General features: G+C 41.6%; 1 protein-coding gene and 1 long non-coding RNA gene across 2 annotated transcripts; one reads left to right on the plus strand and one right to left on the minus strand.

Moving 5' to 3' along the window:
- Positions 1-208: 208 nt before the first annotated feature.
- On the minus strand, positions 209-16,983 carry HPRT1 (hypoxanthine phosphoribosyltransferase 1). Its single transcript, XM_032124246.1, has 9 exons — positions 16,818-16,983; positions 14,777-14,883; positions 13,126-13,309; positions 9,417-9,482; positions 8,771-8,788; positions 6,400-6,482; positions 3,969-4,015; positions 2,048-2,124; positions 209-1,435 (listed from the first exon to the last, which is right to left on the minus strand). Exons 1-9 carry the CDS (start codon positions 16,842-16,844, stop codon positions 1,388-1,390), a joined length of 657 nt encoding a protein of 218 aa, XP_031980137.1. The 5' UTR covers positions 16,845-16,983; the 3' UTR covers positions 209-1,387.
- On the plus strand, positions 16,862-27,625 carry LOC116451113. The gene is made up of 3 exons (XR_004243098.1): positions 16,862-16,934; positions 19,913-19,998; positions 26,265-27,625. It is a non-coding gene; the product is annotated as an uncharacterized LOC116451113 (long non-coding RNA).
- The last annotated feature ends 333 nt before the right edge of the window (positions 27,626-27,958 follow it).

Genomic DNA, 27,958 nt, shown 5'->3' on the forward strand with positions numbered 1-27,958 from the left:
TTCAAAACCACAGAAAAATCTTTCAAAATAGAATCTTTCAAAAACTCCATTGTGTATTAAGCACTGAGCAGCATTAAATCTGAGGATGTGGTGGGAGAATCCACATGCAGAAGTACAAGAACCAAAAAAAGCACAGGTGTGAGCTGGGCTGCCACATTCAGAACTGAACTCCACATGAACAGAAGTGCTAATGAAACAAACCAAAATGTTATTTACAAAATGGTTGTGGTTTTTTTGGGTTTTTCCCCATATGGATACGTTTAATGAACATAGAACCTCCACTCTTCATTTTTGCCAAGACAGAACAAAGGACAGCGCTTCAACTGTTCTCTCTGGAATCTGGTTTGGTTAGAGAATATGCAATTGTTTCAATATCTTCCCACAGCACTTTTATCATCTCTCTCTTAGACAGGATGACATTAACCAGAAGTTCTACAAAGGTAACAAATGTAGAGTCTGCCTTCACTGTCACAAACACTTAAAAAAATATTATTGAGAAGAAAATTTCAAGAGCACTTTAATATACAGAATGAGTGGGATAGATGTGTGGGGCTTATTTTAAAGAGACAGCCTTTATTTACAGTACTTTGCTTTGTAGATCTTATAAAGTAAACATCACAATACTTTTTTTTCCCACAAATATATTAAAATTGTTTAAATTTAAAAGGCAATTCCACAGACTGATGGATATTTTTAAAGGAAAAAAACCTAACGGAAGTAGGCAGCTCAACTAAAACTAGATTTTAAACATTCTGTTTTGTCATTCCATCTTTTAAAAAAAGAAAAAAGGAAAAACACACTTTTCACCCAGACTTCCTTTACAGCAATAAGGCAACTCCAGGAGATTTGGATGAGCTTCTTGGAGATTATAAATACTGTAACTGGCTGCGCCCCATGCTTTATAACACCCAAAGGTGCAACTATCCATTAATCACAATCACATCTGTGCATTAAAATATAAAACTTAAATTACAGATTTAAAAAATATTACTAATATACTTCCCTATCATAAAATGTTTTATATTTACAGTACTTGAACTATTTCAGTTCTGGGTTGATGAGGTTTAAGCAATTTACCACTGCAAGAGTTAAGACTCTGGAGCTCACAAACAGCACAACCCAACCAGGGGCAGCGATAGTCGGTAGAGTCATAGTGCAAATCAAAATAAGGAGTGCAGAACTGCACTAATTGTTTACATTTCTAGAATATAAATGAACAAGACAAGCTCTTATATTGTACATGCAATAAATTACAGTAAGCATATGGCAATGGGGCTGGAGCATTCTACAAGTGTAGCTGGTGTACCAGAGCTGAAGCCTGTCAAAGATAGGACTCAGTAAACAAAACATTTCAAAGCTCTGTTGACACAGCACTTGAACTCTGCTTTCATGCTTTGTACTTCTGCTTCCCCGTCTCACTGATCACACAGATATGCTGAAACAAAATAAAATAAAAAGCTCCTGTTAGGAAAGTATTGTAAGAGACCAACATTTGACATCAATAACAAGCTTCTGAAAGCAACACAAGTGTGCTGTACACACCTGAGGAGGAAGAATCTTCTGACACTGTTTATGCAGAAAAACATAGGCCTTTTTTTGGTCCAAAAATCTCACCATCCCCTTCTTTCTCCTCTCCTAATTGTCCCACCCACTGTCTGCTAGGTCTGGTGAGACCCAGATGAAGAGTTCATGATAAAAAGAATAAAATATGAGCCCTTCTTAACTTCTCCCCAGGTCTCTCTTCTTTAATTCTGACATAACCAAGCAAATGCACTTGTTTGTTGCAGACATCTGGTGAGACAAGAAACTTCACACAAACTTCACATTATTTCAAAGCTGGCAGTTGTGCAGCCTCCACTCTGCATGCAGCAAAATAAATTTTAGTTTCATCAGAGCTCCAAATGCTGCCCTGCTGTTCTTGGGCTTGTTTGCATCACTGGAACATGAAGCATGATTTACAGAGCAGGGAGAATGATGTAAGGAGATTTCCCTTCCTTCCTCCTCCCCAGTTTTAAATGGAGAAAACCATACGGGAAAAATTACTCACGTTCAAATCTCTAAAGTATTCATTATAATCTAGGGCGTATCCCACAACAAATTTGTCTGGCACTTCGAATCCAACAACTGAAAAAGATCATAAGTCACCAGTGTGTTAGAAAAGAACTTCCTAGAGTTCACTAGACCTTTTTACAGAGACAATATGGAATTTTATAGCTGTAGATTGTAACTCATTTTATTTCTTCCACTTAAGTACCCTCAGATTAATATTTGAGCTATTTTACAATTTTAACTTACTTTGTTGATTTATCAACTAAAGGAAATTAAATAGATGTATGTATTGGTTTCCACACAGCTGGCTGGTGCTAGCCTGCAAGAAATGAATGGAAGCTCTTAAATTTAGTGACAGGATAATATTATGAGAATGTAAAATCCCTTGAAAACATCCTCTGACTTATTTAGCAAATATGTATGAAAGTGCCAATGCTTCCTGGCAGTTCCTAGATGCCTGACATGCCAGCGCAGCAGCAGTGGACTGGTGAGCACAAGTCCCCCTCACAGCATGATTCCAGAGGCAGCGCCTCTGAGAGCTGGACCTGCACTCCAGACAGGGCTGCAGGAAGGGTCATTTGCAGGTTTCAGAAACAGGTGTGGGTTGGCTGGTTTGGGTTTGCTTTTGGCTTTTGTTTGTTGCTGGCTTTTGTGTTTGGTTGTGATTTTTATCTTCAAAAAAATCTGCCTAAAAAGAGGACATCAACCATTCCAGATTGTCTGAACAGCTGTAGCAGGACACTTTGTCAGGCAGTACCAGTCCACCCTGTCTACACACACTATAAAATGACCCAAAAAATTAAATTATCTAAAATATTAAATTTCCAAAGGGCTTTTTCACCTCATGCTAAAATGAAAGACTCCTGAGCAGGAAAGCTGTGTCTTTTTTCTCACCCTGGCTACAATGAGGAAAACAGGGAGATAAATTATGCTATTCAAATAAAAGGCTGCATGCACTTTTGGAAAAACTAAGGTGATGTTTCACACTTACTGGGCCTCACAATACAGGGATAAAATGGAGGCTCAGCCATTTACTGCCTTGTTCTCTGCTCCTTCAGAGTTCACATGTCCTGCTCTGGACATGTTGTCTCTGGGGACAGACGGCAAAACAAGTCATCTGCTGCAAGATGCTCCAAAGGCACCATTAGCACAGCTAAGCCTATAATGAGATCCCAGGAATGAGAGGTGTCCTTGAATGAGGGGAACACCTCAGTGAAGCCCTGACATATTGTACAACCTTGGAAAGGAGGAGGAAGAGGATGTGATTCTGCTGCTCAATCCACTTCACTTCCATAATGAAAGTAACAGGAATTTAGCATCCGGAACAGGGCTAAAACACACAGCCCTGCCCAAAGCAAAAGGAGCTGTCACTCTCCTACCGCTGTCTGCTGTGGATGCTGTTCCTTCACTAGTGGTCTTGGGACAGACAGGAGAAGACAAGAAGGGAGTAATTCAGATGCCCAGACATAACCAGTGCCAATTTAGGCATCTTATCACTGTAAACCTGTATAAGACCTGCTACCCTGTGTGGTCCTCCCACATTCCTGGGGACAGCCAAATGGCAGGAGGTGGCTAGGCTAAGGCACACAAATCACTCCCAAAAGTGTCAAAAGGTGAATCCAGCAGATTCCACTGACTGAAGCATTTGACTTTGTGCAAGCTGAGAGAATCTCCACATAACAGAGGTGTAACTTAGACCAAAATATCAAAGTTTGATTTCCAATATATTAAAATGTTACAAATCCTGATTAACTATCTCAAAATACTTTCCAGATACTTAAATTATCTAAATAAGAGCAAAATCTATCAAGAATAATTAGTGAAAAGCTATTTGGATCATCCTTGGACTTTGAGCAAAAGGTTCACAATACACTTGACATACTTTTAAAAATGAAAAATGGTTGTCAAAAGTCACTTACAGTCTGGCCGATATCCCACACTTCGAGGAGTTCTTTTTACCAACAAACTGTCAAATAAAATCAATGTACAACTGAAACATGGAAAAGCACCACATACAAATATATAAGACTGTTTTGATGACAGAGAAGCTGAGTTAGGCCTAAGTGTGCATAACTGACAGCATAATTACACATATTTTAAACCATTATTTTACTTGCAGGTACAAATTATCATCATGACAAAATCAAAACTTCCTAGAATCATGAATAGTTCATGATTACCCTAAAGGATAAATAACAGGTCTGCAAGGAAAAGCCTGGGAGCCACTGATCTGGATGGATTTTCACTGTGAAGAATGACTTAATGGGATTTTATGTATGTTAGGAACTTCAGGTGCAATTTACCTTGCAGGTAAAGAGGCAACAATCTGGGATGTGGCCCAAGAAAAAAGCCCAACAAAAGCATAAGTTTTACGAAGCAAAAGTTCAGCTGCTTGAATGTAACCTCAATTGCACTTGTGCAACTTGTCCTTAACTGGATTTCGCTGGAAGTACTAATTCCCCCCATAAAGAAAATGTAATTGATTCTGGTGATCAGGGGATACAAAACAGCTCCAGTTTCCTAAAATTAATGGTCAGACGGGTAAAAATCATGGAGATACAGAGCTGGGGGTACTGTGCTAGAGAGAAATGCCCTGCTACTTTAGTTTCATTTGCTCATTATTCAGTAGAGCACTTCTACCTCTTGTTAAGACAATCCCACAGGCCTGACATTTGTCTGTCTGGGAAACAGAGAGAAAAAGAAAAGGTGGTTGATGGCTGAATGTGAACAGGACCAGCATAACTCTGTACACTGAGTACAGACCTCCTTCCCTCCTGGATCATCCCTGAAGATGGGGCTTCATTTGCCACAGTCACAGTTTTGATTTTAGCTTCTGAAACTTCTAATTGGGAGACTTAATTTTTGAGAATTGCTGTAGGATTTGATCAAAGTAACCCCAAAATCACACTAGCATTAGTTCATATCTCCCTACTGCAACTACTTAATTGCCAGAAGGAAATTAAATAAAAAACTAAAAAAAAAAACCCAACCCAATCAACAACAGCAACGACAAAACAACAACCAAAAAATTAACAAAGAAAAGAAATAGAAGAGAGAGAAGTGAAGCAACTAAGAGAACATAAGACTATCTAGAATGATCATGTTTCCCTAATCAGGTCTTTGGCAGACCCAAATTACTGCAACAGATTTAAAATACAGGAAATTGGTCTTTGAACATATTATATTATATTATGTTATATTATATTATATTTAAGATTTATGCTGTAGTGTTACAACACTTTCCAGTGACACATATTTAAAAACCAGCCAGGGAGAAATCCACAAAAGCCTCACCTTCAGCAGGTCACCTCCAGAGTATCAGCAAGAAGAGCTGTTCTGGTAAGTCTAACAACTGCTTTGACATTGTTATGGCAACACAAGTGATTAGATATTACACCCAGCTCCGCTTTATCTCTAATCCCCAGCAATCATTATGCTTTTATTGGAAAATACACAAGCACAACATAGCAGTGCAACAGAGGCAATTTAAAAAGGAGTAGAAGGGATGTTGATACTGGTTAATAATACAATATCATCCTCAACATTTCTTGTTGGTTGCAACTTATTTAATTATGAAATGTTTTGAAACTAATTGATTAAAGGTATAAATAAGTAGAAAAGCCTGGAAGAACACATGGGTGGCTGACTCTAACAGAATGACCTCTAAAGCTCAGCTGCACTATGCACACTACACACTCACTCATGTTAGTCTGCAAACTAATTTAATTCTACAATTAAAGAAGGAAAAATAGAAAAAATGTCTCCATTGCACGAGTACACCACTGCAGTATAGTGAAGTTGCAGTTAGTGCCAGCAAAAACAAATATCTTTGGAGACACGCTACATACAGGTGAGTGACAACCACTAATTTTTCTTATTCCCCCTTCTAGCAAAAGTCTACGTTTATGAACTAAATTTGTGTTGAAAATTCCTCTATCAACTTGAGAGGGTCATTCTTTTAAGACCAAAAGATTTAAATTCTTTTAGATACTTCTAAACGTCAGTGGTAAAACCCCACAAACCTTACCATAATATGATAGGCAAGAGGTGTTCCAGGCATGCACAAGTTATTCCCTTCTGAAGCACAGAAATTCTTCCAGCAATAAGACTGGAAAGAACAGTGCTTCCAACATCCTTAACATATATATGTGCTTATAACAAGCAAAACTGCTTTAGGAGTTTTAACAAGTAGTAACTTCAACAGATCACATATGACTCCTGCAGAAATGTTCCCTCCTGTTTCTCTTTCATGGGAATGTGTTCTATATTTGTTTTCACTCATTGGTTTGGTTTTTTTTAAACTCTGTGTCCTTCTTAAGGTGAAAACCAGCACAAATAATCATCATTTACCTGGCTACCTTCACCGTCTTTGGATTGTACTGTTTAAGTAGAGAGAGCAACGTTTTCATTGTTTTACCAGTATCAATTATATCCTGAAAATAAAAACACTCATGTAAGACAGAATATTAAACATGTCAGACTAACACTTCCGAGTTTCTACCACCAAAATTGCTCATCCACAGCAGCATGAAAACATAGCAAACTACAGCCTGTAAAAATGCTCACAACCAAATCCAGGTGACACGAAACACAGTGCTGGGCTTACACAACCACGCTCAGTAAAGTAATCACACACACTAACAAGAGCGCTTAATTGTTGTGGATAACCATGACTTTGGAAGCAGTTGCTAAACAAGCAATTACTGCAATGACCTTCTTGGCTCCTTCTGGAGATTTTATGGCTTGTGCTCCTTGAAGCAATGAGACAATGTTTAATTAGAGTATGATAAGAGTAATGTAAGTCTTGCTGTTGAGCTCAGTTACAGAGTATTCAACGGGAAGAAAAGCAAGAAGGGAAAACAGGCAGAACAAGCTATTACTGCAATTAAAGGAAAAGGAGTACAATTTAGTTTACAGAGCCAAAAAATACTTGAAGAAATTGCACTGGAAAGTCTGAGTGCAATTCTGAAATCTAAAAAACTAAAATAAACGTTGACACATCATTTTAATCCCATTCACTGCACATATAAATAGAAAATAAAAAGAGAATATATGGCTTGAAACTGAAACATCAGAAATGGCCTCACTTGGACTCAATCAATCATACCATCTTTAGAGGGACAGTCCTTGCCCTGGCCTAAAATCAAAATCTATTTGAAGTGAAGAAGGCAGACAGCAAAGAAGCAGCAGTATCCTGGTTTCAGCTGATTTTCCCATGATTCCCAATTAAAATAAAAATCAAGCAACAAACTCAACAGTGCACCTGTCAGCATTAGTATTAACACTCAATGCTTTTAATCATTAAACTCCAGAGAAGTTAAAAGATGTGAAGGTATACAGATAAAAATCAAAGTTGGTAAATAAACAGAAGCAGCTACTTCCATGCTCTAAGAGAAAAGCAGAACCTATTACTGATTTTGTGTTGTGTGATGAGCTGTTTATTGGAGATGAATCTCCATTTTGTACAGAATTTTTTTGGACATTAAAGGAATGCAGTATAGAAAAGCCTAGTGTTCAAGACATTAAACTTACAATAGATGTGCATTTTATCACTTGACAGTTAAAATGGTGATCAGTAAGTGTTCATATTTGACAGTGTGTAAGACGAGTCACTGGACAGATGATTCACTTAACAAATAAAAAACTAACCTAATCTAAGGATTACATTCATCTGAAATGGAGCAGATACATAATCAAACACATCTGCCTATCTGAAGCAAAATATACTTCAAAGGACATCATTGATCACACAATGACTGCTGTATACGTACTATTTTGGTAGGAGTTTCAGAACTGAATGTGCTTCCTGTGGAGTAATACAAACTTCTCAAACTAAGAAAATAATACTTAGAAACATATTTTATGAGAGGAAACATCCTTTCCTTTGGCTGATGAATCAGCTGCCATAGCTGTTTCTTTGCTTACAAACATGCCATTTCCATTATTTGGAGCCTTAACACATTATTAGATTGCAAATCCACTTTTCCTGTCTACTGCTGCTGCTTCCCTATCCTGAAATTGTCAATTGTATTCAAGGAAAAGTGATACTTGCTGAACATCAGCAACAGTGTTCATCAAGACAGAGGTATGAAAGCAAGAATTAAGCAACAGCACCTACTAGGCAATAAAACTGAGCGGTACTGAACCTGGTGTCAGCCAGAGAACCATGACAAGACAGAGGAATGGGAATTCAGCACTTCCAAAATGCCCATTAAGAATTAGGATTCTCTGTGTCACTATTCTCTAAACAAACTACACACAGGGAGACTGGGTTTCTATGTTTTTCACACACTTTAGGATACTCATACCAGGAATCTCTTTCTACCTCTGCAGTTTAGTTTCCTAGCTTGCTGTGATAAACCCAGAACAATAACACGCTTAGTATCACCCTTATTCAGGCTACTTTTTCAAAAAAAAAAGAAAAAAAAAAGGGAAAAAAAAAAAGACATTTTAGAATTGACAAAATCTCAGAAAACAGAAAGACAATACAAATGATTTTAGATGGATGTTTTCCTGGTTTAATATAGCAATTGAATGCAATCTGAGAATTCAAAACACAGCTTAGTTCAAATTCAGAGACCACTTGCAAAATTCAGGCCTGAAATCAGAAGCTGGAAGCCTTGAAACCAGAAACTGTAGGTTTTGCAGCTTAATAACAACTTCTATTAGAACTCTTTTACCTGTCACACATTAGAACTTCAAAGTGAAACATAGTACTTACTTCTACGATCAAAACATTCTGGTAGGAAGAAAAAGAAAAACAAATCCATTAGTATCTAAACAATATACAATTTCTTATAAATCTTCATAACTAATTTTCAGTGCAGTTAAATATCTGTACTACCATTTATGTATGTTTACATTTGTAATAGCAACTGCTTTGTAGTTTAACATTTCTGATGCTGAGATTCTTCTTAACAGTTCAGGTTAAGTACAGTCTTCGAATTATTCAGACTTTGAAAAGTCTAGACATATGCAAAAGAGATCCAAATAGAGTCTATACAATTCCTATTCTTCTAGAGAAGAGTGTACTACTGCAGAGACGTACAAATCTACCATACCTACATTCTTTACATTGACATACATGTCTTAAAAATCGTATGTGTGTAAGGAGAAGGGGAAAGTGATGTGTTCTGACAGAGCAGGAGGCAGTGGTGCTTTAACCCCTGACATTTGGCTCAACGATCTCCATAGAATCACTGGAGAAAAGCAGATTCCCAATTTAGATTCTCCTATTTTCTTCTCTTGTCACTGCCTACGATGGGAACCTCTGCTCCTGACATGGGCTGCACCTTACACCTCTCAACAGTACGAATCCCACCCACTCTTTCAGTGGAACACCAACATAGACACACAAAGAGCTGTACCTTTCCAGTCAAGGTTGAGAGGTCATCTCCCCCAATGACTTTGATATCTCCAGTTGACTGATCATTCTAAGAAAGAGAAGGGTGAACATTAGCATGACCAGGATTAAACTGATTTTCTTCTTGCAGTAAATGTCAAAACTGCGAAGTACACAACTAGTTAATGTTAAAGCTTTCAGAAGCATGGCAGCCATGGCATCTCTCTAGGAACAAAGAAATTACAAGTGATCAACTTCAAAGATGGTATTGCAGATTAAAGACTGACTGTAAGAGATTTGCATCAACACAGGCATCATCTCTCATCTCTGATCATTATATACACATATGCATCTAAAAAGCAAGGACTTACTATGCATTCTCTACAGATAAAGAAACAGGACAAAAAGCACTTTGGTTTCCAAGCTACAGGATGCTATATAGCTGGTAATTTACATTTTAAACCTTATGGCTTTAGAAACTCTTGCTCTGAATAAGAATAGGCAATCATAACAAGAATTGTCAGCAAACAAGGCACTGATTACTATTTAGAACAATAAGCTACAAAAACAGCCAGAAAAGCATATGCTTAATTTACAACCAATATTGGTAACAAATCAAATTAATTCTTATACAACTGAACATCAACATAGGTACACCATCACTACACTGCATTTTGCTTTGGTAAATCTAAACTGTGATAAAAACATAAATGAACTGTTATATAGGAAAGTTAAAAACAGCTGCTAGGAATGCCTCACAAATTTTTGCAGTTATTAAACTCACTCAACTGACTTTAAACCTTGACAGTGTCTCACAGTTCATATTAGATGTCATATGCAGGTGCTGAGTTCCTGAGCAATGAAAGGTTGAAAGAACGGTTAAAGATTTCTGACACTGGTTGTAACCAGATTTCCACTGGCAAGAACTTTGTTTAATAATTAAGCGATGTTTTAATTTTAATGTTTTAATCTTCAGAAACCTTATTTCCAAGTTCAGTATTGGTAAGACTTTAGTGCTTCATGGTTTAACACATAGGGGTTTTATTGTTTAGATCTGTTTTCACTGCCTCCCTCTTGTCACTGCTAGAAAACAATAATGTTTTACAAGATTATAACTCCTGACTCAAGTGACTCCAAGATCACCTTTTAAAGTGGCGTTATAAGTTCCTTACAGTATCTGCTGTAAGGTTTAGCAGAGACTTTTCAGAATACTGCTATGACCAGCCTAACCAGAGTTTACCACGTACTCCACTGAAAATCCCTATTTTCCTCAGCGCCAGTGCAACACATCCACTGTCTTTTGGCTGCCCTTCAAGACTATACAAACAATGTTTGTTCATTTCCATGCTTAAATGCAGGAGACTGGTGAAAAGCCATTTTTCTTGTAACACAAACAGAATAAACTGTTTGTCAAGAATACTGAGAGCTGGATCTGATCGCAAACACTATCTTTCCATTTCTTAACAGCTTGCCAGATCATTTAAATTCATCCATAAGGACTTGGAAAACTGGAGTTACAAGCAAAGTTTAATCATAGCTTGATCATGTCAGTATTCTTAGAGAATTATTTTGGGTGCAGTACAGTATGAACTTTGCATTGCAAACAAAAACCCCCCATATGCTTGTAAATATTAAATGATCAGTTTGAAACAAGAATAGAACTTCAATTACATCAATTACAGAGCCATTACAAAAGTTCATCTGCTTCATTTATGCAATCAGGGTATTTTTAACATTTTTTACCCAATCTGTAAACACAGGCAGCATGATCCAGTAATCACATTGAGAGACAGTGACAAGAGAGTTGAAAGCTTCAGTTTCAACTGTCCATTACAGCTTGTGATGGTTTTCACACCACTGAACACAGATCCCTTCATGTGGCAAAGCACAAGTCAAAACTACAGAGCAGATTTAGCATTCTGACACTATTACTAATGGAAGACCCAGTCAAGCTGGCCACGATAGGATAATCTTATCCAGTCTATTAAGTTATGCAATCTAAAGGACCTAAATTTGGATATTAATAACCACCTAAGAGACTCTACAGAAAAAAAATGCTCATGAATAGTGTAGTGGAGGCAACATGTAACAGCACCTCCTCACTCATTCAGTCTTTGTACTGATTTTTTAAACAAGCTAAGTAAGTTATTGGAAGTGTTCCTTAACGGAGAAAGCAGAAGATACACAATTTCCCCTCCAAAAAAACCAGGTGGAAGTCATCATTTCCTATTCTTTAACCTACTATTCGGTAATTGAGACATTCAGTTTTCTGCAGCTTTTACAGGCAGAACATATAGGCATGTGGGGGCTTTGGGGTGAAGTGGACTGGAGGCAGGAGTCTCCCCTTTTGGGAGACACAGAAGAGGCTCAGACTGCACTGATTTTAACACAGTGCACAGGCACAAAGTGCCTTGTGAGATACAACCAAAGGCTAGCACGAGCCCTTCTGCCCAGCCTTGCATTCTTGTTAAAGCACATAACTAAATTAGTGCCTTGTGCTCTGCAAATGTGAGTGTGGTCTCCAGGTAACCCCTAGACAGGCAGCTGTGTGTGCGCCTCGGGCAGCCAGGGCTGCTTGTCCTGCAAAAGGACTAGACCAAAGCCCCACACAGCTCTTGGCTTTGTCATGATACGTTAATAGAGAGCTTGACAGGAATCATGGATTTATTAAGCTCTGCAACAGCCCAAACTAAGTCTGTAAATAATTCCATCTTGGATGTCACAGTTTAATGAAACAAAGGATGAGAGTGATTTTTTTCAATTCAGTTATCTCTGTATTTTCCTGCTGGTCTACAACTGCAACAAGTAACCCTGACTTCAATGCAAAGCTGCTGATACAGAACAAACAGCATAACCTTGTGAAACAATGTATTCAAACACTCTAAACAGAAACAAAAAAATGTCATTATTTCCATCTTATAGATGGTCTTAGGGAAAAAATCATAAATTTCTGAAATCCCAAAAACATGAGACTTGGCTGTCAGTAAGCTGGAAATCATACAAAGCTGACAAATACCTGCTTCTTCCCCTGACCTGCACAACATAACCCTGTGCTTCCTTCTATAAAACCTAAAAGTTAACTCGTGTTACAGAATGTTCTGTTTCCCTACAAAGTTCAATACTTGTGTTCAGAATCAAAATAAATTCTTTCCCTAAAAATCTAAACCCAAGGAAACCTATGCCTTGTCTTGTAAAGGTAATGCCATATTCAGAGGTTATTAATCACAAATCTAGGTTTATGTATCTAGTGTTCCCTCATGATCAAATACAATTAATTTTGTTCATTGTTTGGTTCATCCAAACAAAAATGAGATAGGGAACCATTTCTGCACCTTTCAAGTCATCCTGTCCAAGAATGATGTCTGGGCCATATAAAAACTCCTATAATTAAATTTTTGTAATAATAGTTGCAGGAGAATTCTCTGTATTAGTCTAGAGCCACAGCTTTAGAGATGGGGTGGAGGGCAGAGAGGAAATTGTTGAACAAATAAAGGACATGTAAAGGGTCTCTCTCCTCTGCATAATGATTTTACTAGGGTGAGGAGATATCAAGGTCTAAAAGAAAACACATTATATAATAAGGTAGAGAAAGAGTAAAATGGCTTGTGACTCTTAATTCCCTTAATTATTTGTTTAATATTAGCATATTAGGACAGTAAAAATATTAAACCACCTCTGTTAATAATTTGTAGTCAACTTAGCTAAAAATTGCACAGTACTGCATAGATACTTACACAATAACTCTTCAACCTAATGAAGTCGACTGTCATGGGGATTGATTTGTCACTGTTTCTGTTCAGGGCTTTGATGTAGTCTAATAAATCAGCAAAAAATTTATAGCCACCCTTGAGTACACAGAGTGCCACAATGTGGTGTCCTCCCATGCCCTTCATAATTTCTCGTGCCAGTCTCTCTGTCCTAAACAAAACCAAGGAAGAGTGAGCTGTCATAACATTTCATTCGTTCACCATAGCAGCAGCGTTTGATACTCCTAGCAGCAGCAAACACATGCAGCAAACTTGGAAGCACATTTTGCTTGGAAATATTTGCCCACCACTTCAGTCACTTTTACACGTTACTGGTCAACAAAGTTTTGCTTTTCAAGGTTAATCCAACAGTAGTACTGCCAAATGCGCTTGTTTTCCTACGTCACAGGCAGCCAAAGCAAACCTTAACACCCTGAAACTGTTTCACTGTCAGATATGAGACATGAAGGTGTGTTTTCTCCTTCCAAACACAGGTTCAGCTTCCATGCAAAGAGCAATGCAAGCTAACACAACTCTGAAGGCAGTAGCCCTCACCAGCTGACGAGCAAGAAAACTCTCAAATTGTAAACTTAAGAGTTTATGTTTATTTGCCAAATTAGAATGCCAGAAATTTGTCTTGAAAGCAGAATACAATACCAGCAAGGCATGCAAGAGAACACTGCACCGTTTTTCTGCAATAATTGTTTCTAAACTTATCTTGCCATTTATTTTAGAAAGCATGGTCTGCATTTACTGTGTGCCAGCTGACAGCAGGTTTCTCAGAGAAAGCCAACCATTATAAACTTTGCGTCAATTCCTTAATGACATGTACTTTGTCCAATTTTTTCCTCTATATGGACTTCCAGTGTAAAGTTTTAATATTTAAAAAGAAAGGTTTTTTACAGGTATGTTCATTGTATCTAGTCAAACAGAACCATGCAAAATCTAGACACATTCCTGGTCACAAAATCCCCGAAGACCCACCCAGCACCACTCATAAAAGGCTTAAATTCACTGAATTTGTTGTTTATCCTTATAAAGGAAATTAGCAACTTTCAAACACAAAGTAGAACAAAAATGTCTTGTAGGCTTATGAACACATTTATGATCACACAAGATAAAACTTGCACAGCACATCACAGATTTCAGCAACCACAGAAGTGAGAGACTGATACTTGCAGAGGATAATGTCTTTCTCAGAAGGCAGGAGAAAGCTGGATGTTATTTCTCTACCACATGACCATGAGAAAGTCTAAAATGATCTGATTAATAGTTTACTTTTATTAATATCTTATGGAAATTCAAGAGACTATATTTTCAGACTGAACTGACACAACAAAACGTCTTCTAGTTAGATTTTAAGAAGGTAAAACATCAAAGAAACACTGGAAACAACGTCATAAGTTGCTACATACTACAAAATTTTGCTTGAGAATTATGACCAATTTTCAAAGAATAGCATGACTGCAAATGTACAAACTCCTAGAAGCCAAAAAAAAAAAAAAAAAAAGATTAATTGTACGTTCTAGTCTCTAATTAAATATAATCCATTTAGACAGTCTCCAAGCAGCAAAATTATCACTGGAGGATGTTTATTTCAGTTTCATGCAATCAGTGTACCGTCTGAAGTCAAACAAACCTGTCCATGATGAGCCCATGAGGAATATAGACTTTTTCCAAATCATCTGCATAATGTTTAGGTATGCAGAACAAATCCAGGTCGTAACCTTGTTCATCATCACCAATCTGAAAAGGAAATAAGGTGAGATTTCTACAAAGCCATATGGAAAGTCTGTGCTGAGAAACTTCAAGTCCTTTGCTTTATTCAGTAAAAACTATCAAACCCATGAGTAAAACCGATCAAACCCAAAACACTCAACCACCTTACTTCCCCCCTCTCTGAAAACATCAGTCACACTGAACACAGTGTAAAGTGTAATCTAAGAGTTCACAAGGGTTACTTGAAATACCGTGAGTTGTTATGCAATGCAGTGTGTGAAAGAAAGTCCTACAACATTTTCCTCCAGTGGAGAGCAGGAAAGTGAAGTTACTACCCCTCAGTGAAACTCTATACTCCATTACAAAAATAATCAAGCTTTTTAACCCCTTTGATTTTCCTAGTGTAATGCAAAACCGGCATCTGCAATTAAGCAAGCAGAGGTTCTGACATGGACACCTTCCTAATCTCCACAACACCCAATCACAACAAAACACACGAGCTAGTTTGCAGGACAAAGAGAGCTACGTGAGCATGACAAGTTATGCTGCTGTGAAGCAACTCTGCTCTGCCCACCGTTTCCAAAACAGGGAGGTTCAAGATCATTCAGAATCTGAAATTAAAGCTTTCAGCAACCTGTTCCACATGGGCAAACTCCCTGTATGAAACAGCCTGCAACACTGGCAAGTGCATGTTAATTAGGACAAGGGATTAGCATACATACATAATGACACCAAACGCTGCTGAGGTTCAGGGCACACTGTCACACCAAGCAGTCTTCCTTGAACCCTAACCTAGCTGCAGCTAGAAAACGACGTGGTTTTTTAATTACTTCCCTCTCTGGTTATGTAGCAGAACACTACTAAGCAAAAAGAATTTCAGAGGGAAAACAGAAGGTTAGTGCTGATAGTTCACCAGGGCAGGTATTCTGAGTATCCATTTTGGCTACCAGTACCCCTGCAGGACTCAAATCTTGTTTCAGTGCCTGTGGAAACACTTACCTGGCCAGTGATCAGCCAACTGTTTACATGGGGGTTTTGTTGATTAATTTTCAATATGTATTTCATCTGGGGAATTTTAGTATTATTTCACCCTCCCATCCAAAACTGACCCTGTGTGAGCTACACACACACAGCTCGAGCTTATGGTCCCTGCAGTCCACAGTAGGCTGCTATTTTAAGAAATGAGGCAGGTCCCACCAAAATTCATGGGGTTTTCCTTTGGTCAGACCCATCGTTATATCCAGCGTGTCTACTAAACCTTCCTTTCTGCATCTGGCAGGGAATGGGCCCTTCCTACAGGTTTTACCAGGTTTTTTATGGACTGCAGGGATTTACTGTCGCAACCTCGAGGCCGTCACAGTCTCGGCCATCAGACACCGCACGCACTTCATCAGCACTGGCACTAGCTTTAGAAAGATTAATAAAAATGAGCATTAAGCGCCTTAGCAGATGCTGCAATCACGCAAAAATAATGCAGCACAAGACGCAGCTCACACACGTGGGGTTCTCCGAACCGGAGCCTCCCGCACGCCGCGAACAGCAACAGGAATAGGAAGTTGAGCCGCGCTGGGGGAAGTTCTTCCACCTTCGCCCCGGAGGCGCCAACGCCGGCTTTGCCCGCCGCCCTCGGGCTCCGGATCCCCCCGGATCCCACCCCGAGGGACCCGCGGCCGCTCCGGGAAGGGACGCGCCCGGTCGGGGACAGCGAAGGCAGCGACGGGCAGCCCCAGGCCCGGCGCCGGGAGGCCGGGGACTGCCCTCAAGGTGACTCCGCGGGGCGGTGGCTCCCGGCGCCCAGGGACGCCACACGCCGCGACACAACACACGATACGACACGCCACGACACGCCATGCCATCCCCCGCGTTCCGTCACAGATCACTGTATTCCGGGGGGCAGGCGGGGGATAGTGGCCCCGGCGCCCGGCATCCCCCGTCCCGCGCGCGGTAGCCCCCGCACTCACCACGATGCAGGGGCTGGGGGTCGCCATGGAGCGCGGCCCCGCCGGCGGCGGCTGCGGGCGGCTCGGAGCGGTAGGAGCGGGCGCTCGGAGCGACAGGAGCGGCGGCGGCAGCCGGCGGTAAGAGCAGGAGGCGCCGCGCCCGCAGCGGCCCCGGCGCCGCCTCCGCGCCCTTCGCGCTCCCCGCCCTCAACATGGCCGCGGCGGAGCCGCCCTCAGTACCACCGTGCAGCGGCTCCGGGCGCAGCAGTCCGCAGCCCCCGAGGGGCGGGGAAGAGGGGACACATCACCGGAGGTGTTCCCTCGCCGGGGCTGTTCCCATCCCAGCAGGGTGCAGGTGTTTCCGCCCTGTCCCACGCCCCCACTCCTGGTCTTAAGAGTTGAGCCTCCCGCAGCATGATGTGCGTTCCCCGTCCCCTCAGGATGACATGGAAAGGTGACAGTGCTGTGGCCAGTTCTGGACCCCTCAATTCAGGAAGGGCATTTGAGGTGCTGGAACGAGTCCAGAGAAGGGCAACGGAGCTCGGGAAGGGTGTGGAGCACAAGTCTGATGAGGAGTGGCTGAGGGAATTGGGGGTGTTTACCGTGGAGAAAAGGAGGCTCAGAGGTGACTTTATCACTCTGTACAACTCCCCAACAGAAGGGTGTAGCCGGGGGGAGTCAGGCTCTTCTCCCAGGGAACCAGAGACAGGACAAGGGGACAGTCTTCAGAAAAGGTTTAGGTTGGACATTAGGAGGAATTTCTTCACAGAAAGGGTGATTAGACCCTGGAATAGGCTGCCCAGGGAGGTGGTGGAGTCACCATCCCTGGAGGTGTTTAAGGAAAGACTGGACATGGCACTCGGTGCTGTGGTCTGGTTGACAAGGTGGTGTTGGGCCATAGGTTGGACTCGATGATCTCGGAGTTTTTTTCCAACCTAATGGATTCTGTGCTGCTTTGACTCCTATGTCCAGGGGTAACACAGTGGGTAGCTGCTGTCATTCCAGAACCAGGGACAGGGATGCACATCTATCAGATGTTCACATCCATTGGAGGGCTCCACAGACAGAGGTAAAATAATAAGAAAGCATGGACAGTTCCAGTGGTCTCAAATGGGAAAAAGAAAAAAAAAAGTGTCAACTTTTCCTGTATGTGTGGACAATAAGGACAATTAAGGACAATATAACAATGCAAATGGAAAATCATGATTTCTTATATTATGTAGCAGCTGAAGACTTTCCCCTTCTTTCTCTAAGGGGTGGAAACCAAGTTTTATTTTATGATGCATAAAATCTTGGTGTCAAGAAAAGGATAATGATCCTTAAAAATAACTTTACTCATAAAGAACTGTAGCAATCACCCTCTGATAAGCATCTAGCATTATTACTGTTGGCTCAGAAAACACGATTAAATCAAATTAAGTGTTCCTTTGTACGAAACAACTAATTTTAACTAAGCAAATGGGCACAATCCCTCGTGAGTGCTGCATTGTTACAGCCTGGGCGGGTTAACTGGAGTGGGAGGAAGGAGCCTTTATCGAGTTGTCTGGAGCAGCAGAATGAAACCACGCCCTGCAGCTAAGGGGTATCGGGAACGTGTCATAGCTGGACTGTTTCCAGAAGGCCAGGAAGAACAGCTGCCCTGTCAAGTTCAGGGAGAGCCTGACATTAGTGGGCAGTGGGCAGTATCTATGGAGAGACTCTGCAACCTCAGAAGAATTGCAGGATCTGATTTTATTTTAGTTACTGAAGACATTTCTCATTAATGACTAATATCAATGTCTGCCATTAAAAGTAGCATCCAACAGCACCTTTCTGATGGCATGCAGGAGTTGTTGACTTTACTTCCATGCAGTTTCTCCCCAGCAATCAAAACCATTAGTCCTATTTTGGCCTTCTGGGTGAGCAATTTCTTTGTTCCTCCTGCCAAACAGCGCATTCCTGGATCCAAAGCATTTCTGGTCCCGCTGGTACCCCATTATGGAGGGAAAAACAGATTTACAAAAGCAAAAGTATTTGCTGATATTACAGGAAGTTGGTTAGATGAGATCACCACCAGATTTAGTAAATGACTGGTTCTGCTCTCCCTGGTACGAGGTCACTGAGGCTTGCGGAGCAGGGTGAGGGAGGGGGTTCAGAGGTACCTGGGAGCTGCACGTTTTCTATCTAGATGATGCATAAGGTGAGAAAGCCAAAGTTTTGATTCCTCTGGTATGCACAGCTTTTTACAAAGCAAAATAATGTAACAAATGTGCAGAGTGTTTTGTCTCTGAGTAGACTCTTGATTTCGTAATTATTTTGTCCTCTGTTGCCAGCCAGGCATATCTCAGTGCTCAGGCCCAGTGAACCATGCCCTGTGTGAGCATCAGTTGTAAATGATTTTGTTAACAGACTTTTAAAAACCTTTCCTGGTAACCACATGTCCTCAGTGGTGGGGAACCTGGAGGTAGCAACTAAGTATTCATCTTCTGGAAGTGCCTGAAATGGTGTGCGCTGGGTCAGACCTTCAGGTCAGTGCCCACTCACCAATGCCCTGCTCTTCTCCCCATTTTTCCCTCTCAGCTTTGCCATTGCTAGCTGGGTGACTCACAGAGAATTAGAATTCATCTGCTGATTTCGTTTCACAAAACACGTCTCCTAAAAAAAGCAAAGAGTACAACCAATATTCAGCACATTAACTAGACCAGTAGGGCTCCCTTATGACCAGAAATTTGTCTGTGCAGACAGAATGGGGGGAAAAAAGAGAATTCCTAGGATATTAACCCAGTCCTGAGAGGAGCACCACCATTTTTAATGGAGAGGAAAACCAAAAAGAAATATCTGATTAAATGATATAGAGAGCATTCACTAGAATGTGAATTTAGCGCACAAGCATCCCATCTTCATCATGGCTGCAGAGAAATCCCTCCACTCTGATTAGTAGTTTAAATAGCATATAATTATTTTTCTAGCCAAATGTTTCAAATGGGAGAGGAAGCCAGATGTACAAAAATATAATTTAAAAAGAGACACACCCTTCCTAAGAAATAGGGAATAGATGTTGTTCGTTGCAAAATACCTTTTAAAATAATGTTCTTGTTCTCTGTCTTGTTGATTCCTGTTAAAATTTGTCATCACAGTGATTCTCAGTAGTGACACTCTCCATGGATTTTGGAAAGTGGTCCCTTATCTACTTACTGGTTTCAAGACTGGGATCTCCTGGATGGTAAGAGTTTATCAAGTTTTCTCTCCCAACCCAGCTAATAAGTGACAATTTACTTACCAAAACTAAGATAAGCAAAACCTCTGAACTGATGTACTTCTCTGGAGCTGTAGATAACTTCCTTTTTTTCACTAAAAAGGTTTTCACAGTCCAGGATGGAAGCTGAGGGAATTACAGACATTTTGCTCTTTATTCAGTAGTGCACAGACTGGTCAGTGATACAAAAATTACACAGTTAATACAAAACACTCAGCAGTGGCTGATCACAAAATGTGAACCATCTTGAGAAACGCAGCCTGGATTGTTGCAGACCACGCCACTCTTTGGGCTGGTATTTATGGCATTTACCAGCTTTCGTTTGCAAGCATCCGTTAAGAATTATCCCAGTGGCCCTGGCTCAGCAGAACTAGACACGCAACAGTGTCTGTCACAACAGTGCAGAGAGGCTGGCGCTTGGCACTGCGCTCACCCACCAACACCCGGAGCCCTGCCCGGCGGGAGGGATGGGGAGCCAGCCTGCTGCAGAGGGCCAGCTTGCCTGAGGGCCCACAGAAACTGAAACAAGGATTATTTAAATGGCACAAAACAAGCAAAGGCAGATCCCATCACTGAAGCAGGGCATGGGCTCAGGGCTGCCAGACTTGAAGCACAACCCTGTGCTGTGGGGCCATGTCCCCATGGAAGCACCTGAGACTTTGGTAGCCCAAGACCCACGGCCACGACTGAGCACGTGTGGTGAACCTTCCATCAGCAGCTCTGGGGTCTGGGCTTGCTCCTCTCCCTGCTCTCCAGAGACCTTGTTCCCCGGCACAGGAGAGCTGTGAGAAGTGGCTTGGATAGAGAGGAAGGCACATCTGAAATCCAGAGACCTGCCTAAAGGACATTGTGTTTGTTTGAACCTGTCCTGACACAAGGGTTGAAGCCTGAGCAATGAAACTACCAGGAAGGTATTTTTCTTTTTTCTTGTTGGAAACGGCTGTTTTCTGAGCTCAGCTTGACTCACTGGATGGTGTGTCCTGATGGAGTTGCTGACTGAGTAAGAAAATAAGAAGGTTCTTAAACACAACGACAGCTCAGTGCCAGCTGCAGAGCCACTTTCAGAGCTGCAGCACCAACCCTTTGCTGTATGAGCACCATCCCTGCTGCCAACACGAGGAGGACATCAGTGTTTATCAGCCACTGTCACGAGGAACTACAAACCCCACGTGAGGACATGGTAAAACCCAGGCTGACCTCCTTCCACTCCTCCCACACCTCCATTGACTGCAGCATGGCCATTCCCACCCTCAAGGAGTTACCCGAGGTCCCCAGCAATCGCTTGCAACAGCAAAGCAGAACAAAGAGCAGGGCCATGGCACTTAAAACAATCAGATTCCTTCCTTCACTGTACAGCAAGGAATAGTGTGAGAGAGGTACATTTTTCCAAGGGAACCTCTTCTGCTTCCCTCATTCAGCAGCACTTAGATCAACAAGATACCTGGGTGACACAAAATATTCTGTGTGGCACATTTCAGTAAGTAGACTATAAAGTAGAGTAAACTCTACCAAAACTCTACTAAACTGTAGAGTAAACTCTACCAAAATTAACATGGCTGATGGCAACCACGTTACCCTGCTGATTTTCTCAATATTAAATGGTCTCTGGGAGCACAGGAGAGGACAGATGTCCACATCGCAACATGCACGTGCAGCGAACTCCCAGGGCTACACAGGAATAAAAGGGCTTCTGGGAGATTGGCTGTGCATGGGAAGTGCTTTTGCTGAAGTCCGGCAGCTTATTTTAGCCAACAATTTAGTTAACACAGCCTCAGTTTTTTCAGTCACTCCTTAGATGGAGGCATGAAGCAAGAAACCAAGGGGACCCTGCAGCAGGGCTTCAGCCCGGCATATTTGCACTGGAAGCTCATTTGCACACACCTTCCACTGAAGCCTGAGGGAAGGCTGGACTACTACAATTGCAGGTGGTTGGTGCTGACAGGTCCTCCCACTAGGGAAGGGCAATTGAGGGAGAGTTGTGGGGTTCTCCCCCTTGCTCAGTTGTTTTCAGAGGAGTGAACAGGTTAACCTGCTTCCACCAGGCACCTGAGTGCAGGAGCTGCCTGCAAACCCCAAGAGCATTTCTAAAAAGGTGTAAAACACTTGCTGTGTCGCATGTCTGACAAGAGGTGTCTGTACAGCCACAGAGGTGACCTAGGTGCAAGGATTGCTTAAAAAACCCCAAACATGGAGCCTGTACACACCAGCATGGAAAAAGGGGCCAACAGGTGTGAGAACAGAAACTCGAGAGAAGGCAGGAGGTGCTGGCAAGGCTGTTTGAGTAACAGGGGAATGTAGATACAAAAATGCTGCTAGCAAGGATTTTCTTGCTATTTTCTAAGTCCGTGAGAGACTTTTCTCTCTCACAGAAGAGGTAGCAGAGTTATGTAAACAACCAAACCACCTGCAACCTTGAGAAGTCTTGTTTATGGTACAGTAGAAAAATATTTTGACAATGGATGTTTTAGGATTTTAGCCAATCACCCCCAAGGGGTGGCTGATCCTTGTCCAATTAGACTATGAAGAAAAAAGTCTATAAAAGAGTCTGTAAAATAAATCAATCAATCAATCTTGCTGCACAATTCCTGCCTGCTGGATCTTCTCTCCTCCTTCTCCCTACAGCTGCGGGACACGGTGATATACCCTAGGACCCAGGCCTGCGGTAATAGGGGAGAAGGAAGAGGAAGAGCAGCACAGAGCACAGCCAGCAGCCTGATCAGGTAACTCGCTGACAAGACAGAAGGGCTGCACTCGCCAGGGCTGGTGGATCCAGCTGGCACTACCTCAATGCACACTAAGCATCAGGTGTCAGGGCTCACATGCCAAGGCCCCTGCCTCCCATGCAGATCCTGGCAGCAGTTCAAGTAGCTCAGAAATATTCTCTGGGCAGATTAAAAGGGAAGTGGAGATGAGACAAAAGTACCAGGCTGGGAGGGAGCTGCACTTAGGACTCCCCTCTCCTTTGTAAGTCTTGAGTTGTGTGGTACAAACTGGCAAGATTGTAATTCAGATCCACAAATATGAAATGCTGTTCTAGGTGCAAGACTGGATGAGATGCCTGGCAAGGACAGAGTCCAACAGTTCAGCTGAAGAATGCTTTTAAAACTCAGTTTATATTTAAAAGGGAAAAGAAATGAATTTTTAGAGTCCTAAGCTAAAAGACCAGGCAGCAGGAGCTAGAATTCCTGTTGTCTGCCACTCCTCAGAACCTGCTTGAGCCAGTGGAAAGCCCCTTCAGAAATCTGTCCTCAAAAAGCCCCATGAAACAGGGGTAGGAAAGGGGAGAACTGCTCTCAAACGACTGCCAGACCCCATAGCAAGGAGAGAAAAAAACCTTTTTTCTGGGACAGAGAAAACAGGACCTCACCTGAACCCTCCCTCCAGACAACTAGAAAGCTGAAGGTCCCAGAAAAATAAATAATCTTGATGCTTTTTAAAGCTGTCTGGCTGCAGATGCTGACCCGACTTAGTGAACAATGTTTTCATGTACTTGCAGAACAGAGCACCTGTGGCTGCAGAAATGTAAGATATCATGAAGTGCTCAACAGAGATGACAACAGGAGAATTTTGCTCCAAATAACGCTTTTTTTTGCCAAACCTCTGCTCTTATCTCTTAATTGAAATCCATTCCTCAAATTGTAAATCTCTGATATCTGATGGGCTAATACAAGTTTTGCACAGTGATAGCATCAAGAGTTTTTTAAATTTGCCAAGGCTTATCAAAGTCTCAGGTTGCTTGGTTTCTTCAGAGCCTGGAAAAGTTTTCCAAAACTCAGTTCCCTGCTGGTGTAAATATTGTTTGGCAGAATTAGAAAGGCTTTCCAAGGGGAAGTGAGACAGACTGGAGCTCCTCTCTCTTTGAACCCCTGCCAAATGCATCTTAAATTACAAACTTAGACTAGTGTGGTCCTGCTCTTGATGAGAGTTTAAAGACAATGTAAAACACAATGACACTGATCTTTTTGAATTGCCACACAAACCAGATAATTGGATACAGAGGATTAAAATAAAAACTGAGTATTTGATAATATAAAATTGAGAGGGAAAAAACCAGCTATGCTGAATTACTGTGTTATCAGTGATTCTTAATCATTTTCATAGCTGAAAATGACCCAGAGATTTAATTAGTCTTGGAAAATATTCTTCCTATAAAATCATGATAAAGGAAAATGTGAATCATGTTATGTCTAAACAATCAGCAACTACTGAAACAAAGGAAGCTTGATACAGAAACTGGAACATCAGTCTTCATAGTCAAAATGTACAGAAGAATGTGACATGACTTATTTTAGGGCAAAATGTTGGCACTAATTAGCAGTAAAAACACTGGAAAATATGGCAAACTCAAATAGCTTGTAGGCTTCAATGCCTGAATGAATCACTTCTGTCATTCAATCCAATTGCCCAGAGTCTTGTGTTTATTCTTTTTAAAGTAGTCTTATTTAAGGAACCAACCCTTCAGTTTCGTATCACCACACTGAGATTTAAGAATGTTTAATTAACAGCAATTTGGAGAATTTTAAAACCTTCTGCACCTCAGCTACTGCACTCCTCACTCTGCAGGAAAGCACTTTTTGGATGCATCACCTGAGCATTTCAGTTTTAGATTAAAGGCCTCCTCCCTGTATTGAACTTTGCAGATTCCAGCGATTGACAGCACCAGTCTCAACCATGGTTTAGGTTAAAAAAAACCCCTGACCTAAGATCCTGAATAAGCTACCTGCACAGTGGAAGAAGTCGAAATTGAGACAACACAGCAGGGAATAGTAAAATTAAAAGCATTGCTAACTGTGCTTAACTTCAGTGACTTTCTGTTTTGGAGAGGTATTTGGGCTTAAAACTCTCAGGCAGCTGCATGGCTGCCTGCCAGAAGGAAGTTCACAGCAAAGCTGTTTGCACAGCATCAGCCTATTTTTAGTGTATGTTTTGGGAGGGAGTTTCTTCCTCCCCCTGCCCCAAGCCTCTGAAATGCTCTTCACTGGCAGGCAGAACCTGATGGGAGTCTTTGCACAGGAATATAGAATTTCTTTTGGCCAGCAGAGTAAAACTGGGTCTTGCATGTGTGCCAAGCAACCTGCACATCTACCCAGGGTATGAAAAGCTGGGCAGCACCAGCTCTGGTTGCTTTCTTCTCAGCTGGAATGTTGTTTTAGGAAAAATAAAAGCAGAGAACTCAGTTTAAACAAAGTAAGATACCATCTCTGGCAAAAATTCAGATAAAGGTTTAAGATTCCTGCCACACTAAGTGGTTAAGAAAGCAGCCACTTCAAACTCTGTATCATCCCAGCGCACATACATACACAATTAAGAAGTGGTTTGTGCGCACTAATCCCACACATTCATATGAAGTACTGCTGTCACTTTGCTTATTCTTGCACAACAAAAATGTACATTTAAGGTGTGGGATGCATTCACTCTGAAAGCTGAAGTACTCCCAAAAATTTGAAATGGAAGCGTGGAGAGTGCCCTGCACTGGGCAGTGTCGGAAAGTTTGTACTAACTCTGCAGACGTGGGCAACACTGCCAGTGTGTCCACAGATGTTATTACTACAAATGGTATTTTAAAAGAAGGGATGAAAAAGGAAACACATGGCAGTGAGCCCCAAGGCTGTGCTCCAGAGCTTTGCCAGTGCAGTGTTTGCTCCAGAGCAGCTCTGACTCCCTCGCAGACCTGGGTCCAAGAGGGTCACAGGGCAGCGTACAAACTGTGAGCTCTGCACTGCCCTTATCCCCTGCACCTCCAACCCTCGTCTGCACCAGCCCTGTATCATGCCCACTGACTCTTCCTTTAAAATCTCCAATTCCAGAGATTCCACAACGTGCCCAGGAAAGGTATTCCAGATCTTTGCTATTCTTGCTGTCAAGGCCAACCGCCCATTTGGATGTCTCAGCTCAGTATCTCCTGTTGTAACAGAATCTCTTTTCCTTGTCCTACCTGCAGCAGTGGGAGAAAGTGTTTATTTCCTTCTTTGCACCTACCTCTAACTGATTTGAAAACATCTCTCCCATCACCCTGAAACCAGCCCAGTCATCCATCCTGTCACCCTTCTCACTGCTTTTCTCCAGTCATCTCCAGCTGATCCCTATTTTGCAGGAAGTGCAGTGCCCGCAGCTAGATACCATGTTCCAAAAAAGGCTTTCCGCTACCACAAGGAAAAGGGACCACGCCATGTATCTTACAGATTACATTCCTGTTCATACATTCCGTAACAACATTTGGGGTTTTTTTTCAGGAACAGGATGCTGTTGAATCATGTTCAGCTGGTGACTGTCTATAACCCCAGGAGAACTCTTCTGCACAACTGCTACCGCAGCAGCCTGTTCTGTCCCATCCTGTATTTGTTCAGCTGATCGCAGCTTCTGCTGAAGTGTACAGACACGCATTTGTCAAATCCATTGCTGGACTTAGTGCATCACATGCTAATTCTTTTGAATTTGTCAAGTTCACTCTGAATTGTATTTGTCTTCTGCTCAGTCAGTAGCTAGCTCAAGTCTGCTGCTCCCTACAATTTAATCAGCATATGCCATCCAAGTTGTTAATGGAAATACCAAGTAATCTCAAATCAGAGTGGAACTGCAGAGAATCCCCCTCAATATATCCCTGCAGTGTGAATTCTTAATAATTACTCTGAGTAGGGTTTTCCAAACAGTTTTTATAACCTCACTTTTAAATTGGTGTCAGTCCACATTTCCCTGCTATCTCATGTGAAGTCATTAGAGTCACTTGAAATAAAGCTGCACTCACTGCTTCTCCTCTACTCAAGGAGCTTGTTAACTTGGTGCAGATTAACAAAATTTGATCTTTCTTTTAGACACTCACTGGTAAGTTTCCCTTTTCATTAATTTTCCAGTTTAAACTATTAACCCTGAGTTCTGAGCAGGCAGGAGGAAGCAGAGACAAGATGAGCCTTCAGAGGTTACAGCAATCCCTTTGTCTCTAATGCTGGGAAGTAATTTACCACATGGGGTGTCCGACTTAGGCACGAGGACAACTACAGTTGTTGTGCTTGTGCTGCAATCCATTACACAGGGCAGAGTAAGCAGAGCTTGTCTAAGTGAGGACCTGAGAACCCTCAAAGCATTCACTGCTCTGCCCTGACATCACACAACACAAGGACAATGAAAGTCTTTTCCTCCTGTGCCTATGGGTCCCTCCCTACTGCTAGATTTCAGTATCCGGCCATTCCAGTGAGAAATCACATCCATGAAACAGACAAGGCTATCCCACAATATCCTGCACTTGTTTCAAAGATCTCAGGTAACTGGATTAAACCTCAAAAAAAAAAAAAAAAAAAAATAAAAAAAATCCAGCAAATAAAGTAAACATGCATCCAGTAATAATTTCCATGGCATCAAAACCTGTGTGATGAAACTACTCCCAACATCGACTTTGGTAACAGAAGCCTTGAATACCCTTTTCAGGAAACCTTTGCAAAGATGGCTGTGGATCATCAGCACCAGTAATTACTCTCTGGGATTGTCCTGTGCAGGGCCAGGAGCTGGACTTGATGATCCTTGTGGGTCCCTTCCAACTCAAGATATTCTATGATTCTATGACTTCATCAATAAAACCTGATCATTTGGCAACTCTTAATTGAACATGATGCTGGACAATTTTTTCCTGACATTAATTCCTGTGCAGACAGGATATGATTGTTCTCAGGTCACAGTAATTACCTACTGTGCTCATTAAATCAACTCCTTGTTTAAGGTGATGACATAATAATAAAATCTTCATCCATAGGTCAATAGTGCCCTTTCTCCTACGATGTTTTCCCAGCACATTTCTTGATACTTTTAAAGTCACTGAAAGGTACTGCTGTCTTGCTCTCGGCAGTTACGTATTTGGACAAATCCAGTGATTTCCAATTGATCCTTTGCTTAATCTCTTATGCTGTATTTCTATGGTTCCAAAGTGCATCCTGGA

This window comes from Corvus moneduloides, chromosome 14, assembly GCF_009650955.1.
Source record: "Corvus moneduloides isolate bCorMon1 chromosome 14, bCorMon1.pri, whole genome shotgun sequence".
Taxonomy (NCBI): Eukaryota; Metazoa; Chordata; class Aves; order Passeriformes; family Corvidae; genus Corvus; species Corvus moneduloides.

Coding starts and splice junctions, on each gene's coding strand:
- HPRT1 (XM_032124246.1), bottom strand. CDS start 16,844: ATGGCGACCCCCAGCCCCTGCATCGTG. Junction 14,884..16,817: donor CCCCCAGCCCCTGCATCGTG/GTGAGTGCGGGG, acceptor TTTCCTTTTCAG/ATTGGTGATGATGAACAAGG. Junction 9,483..13,125: donor TTAGGTTGAAGAGTTATTGT/GTAAGTATCTAT, acceptor TCTCTTTCTTAG/AATGATCAGTCAACTGGAGA.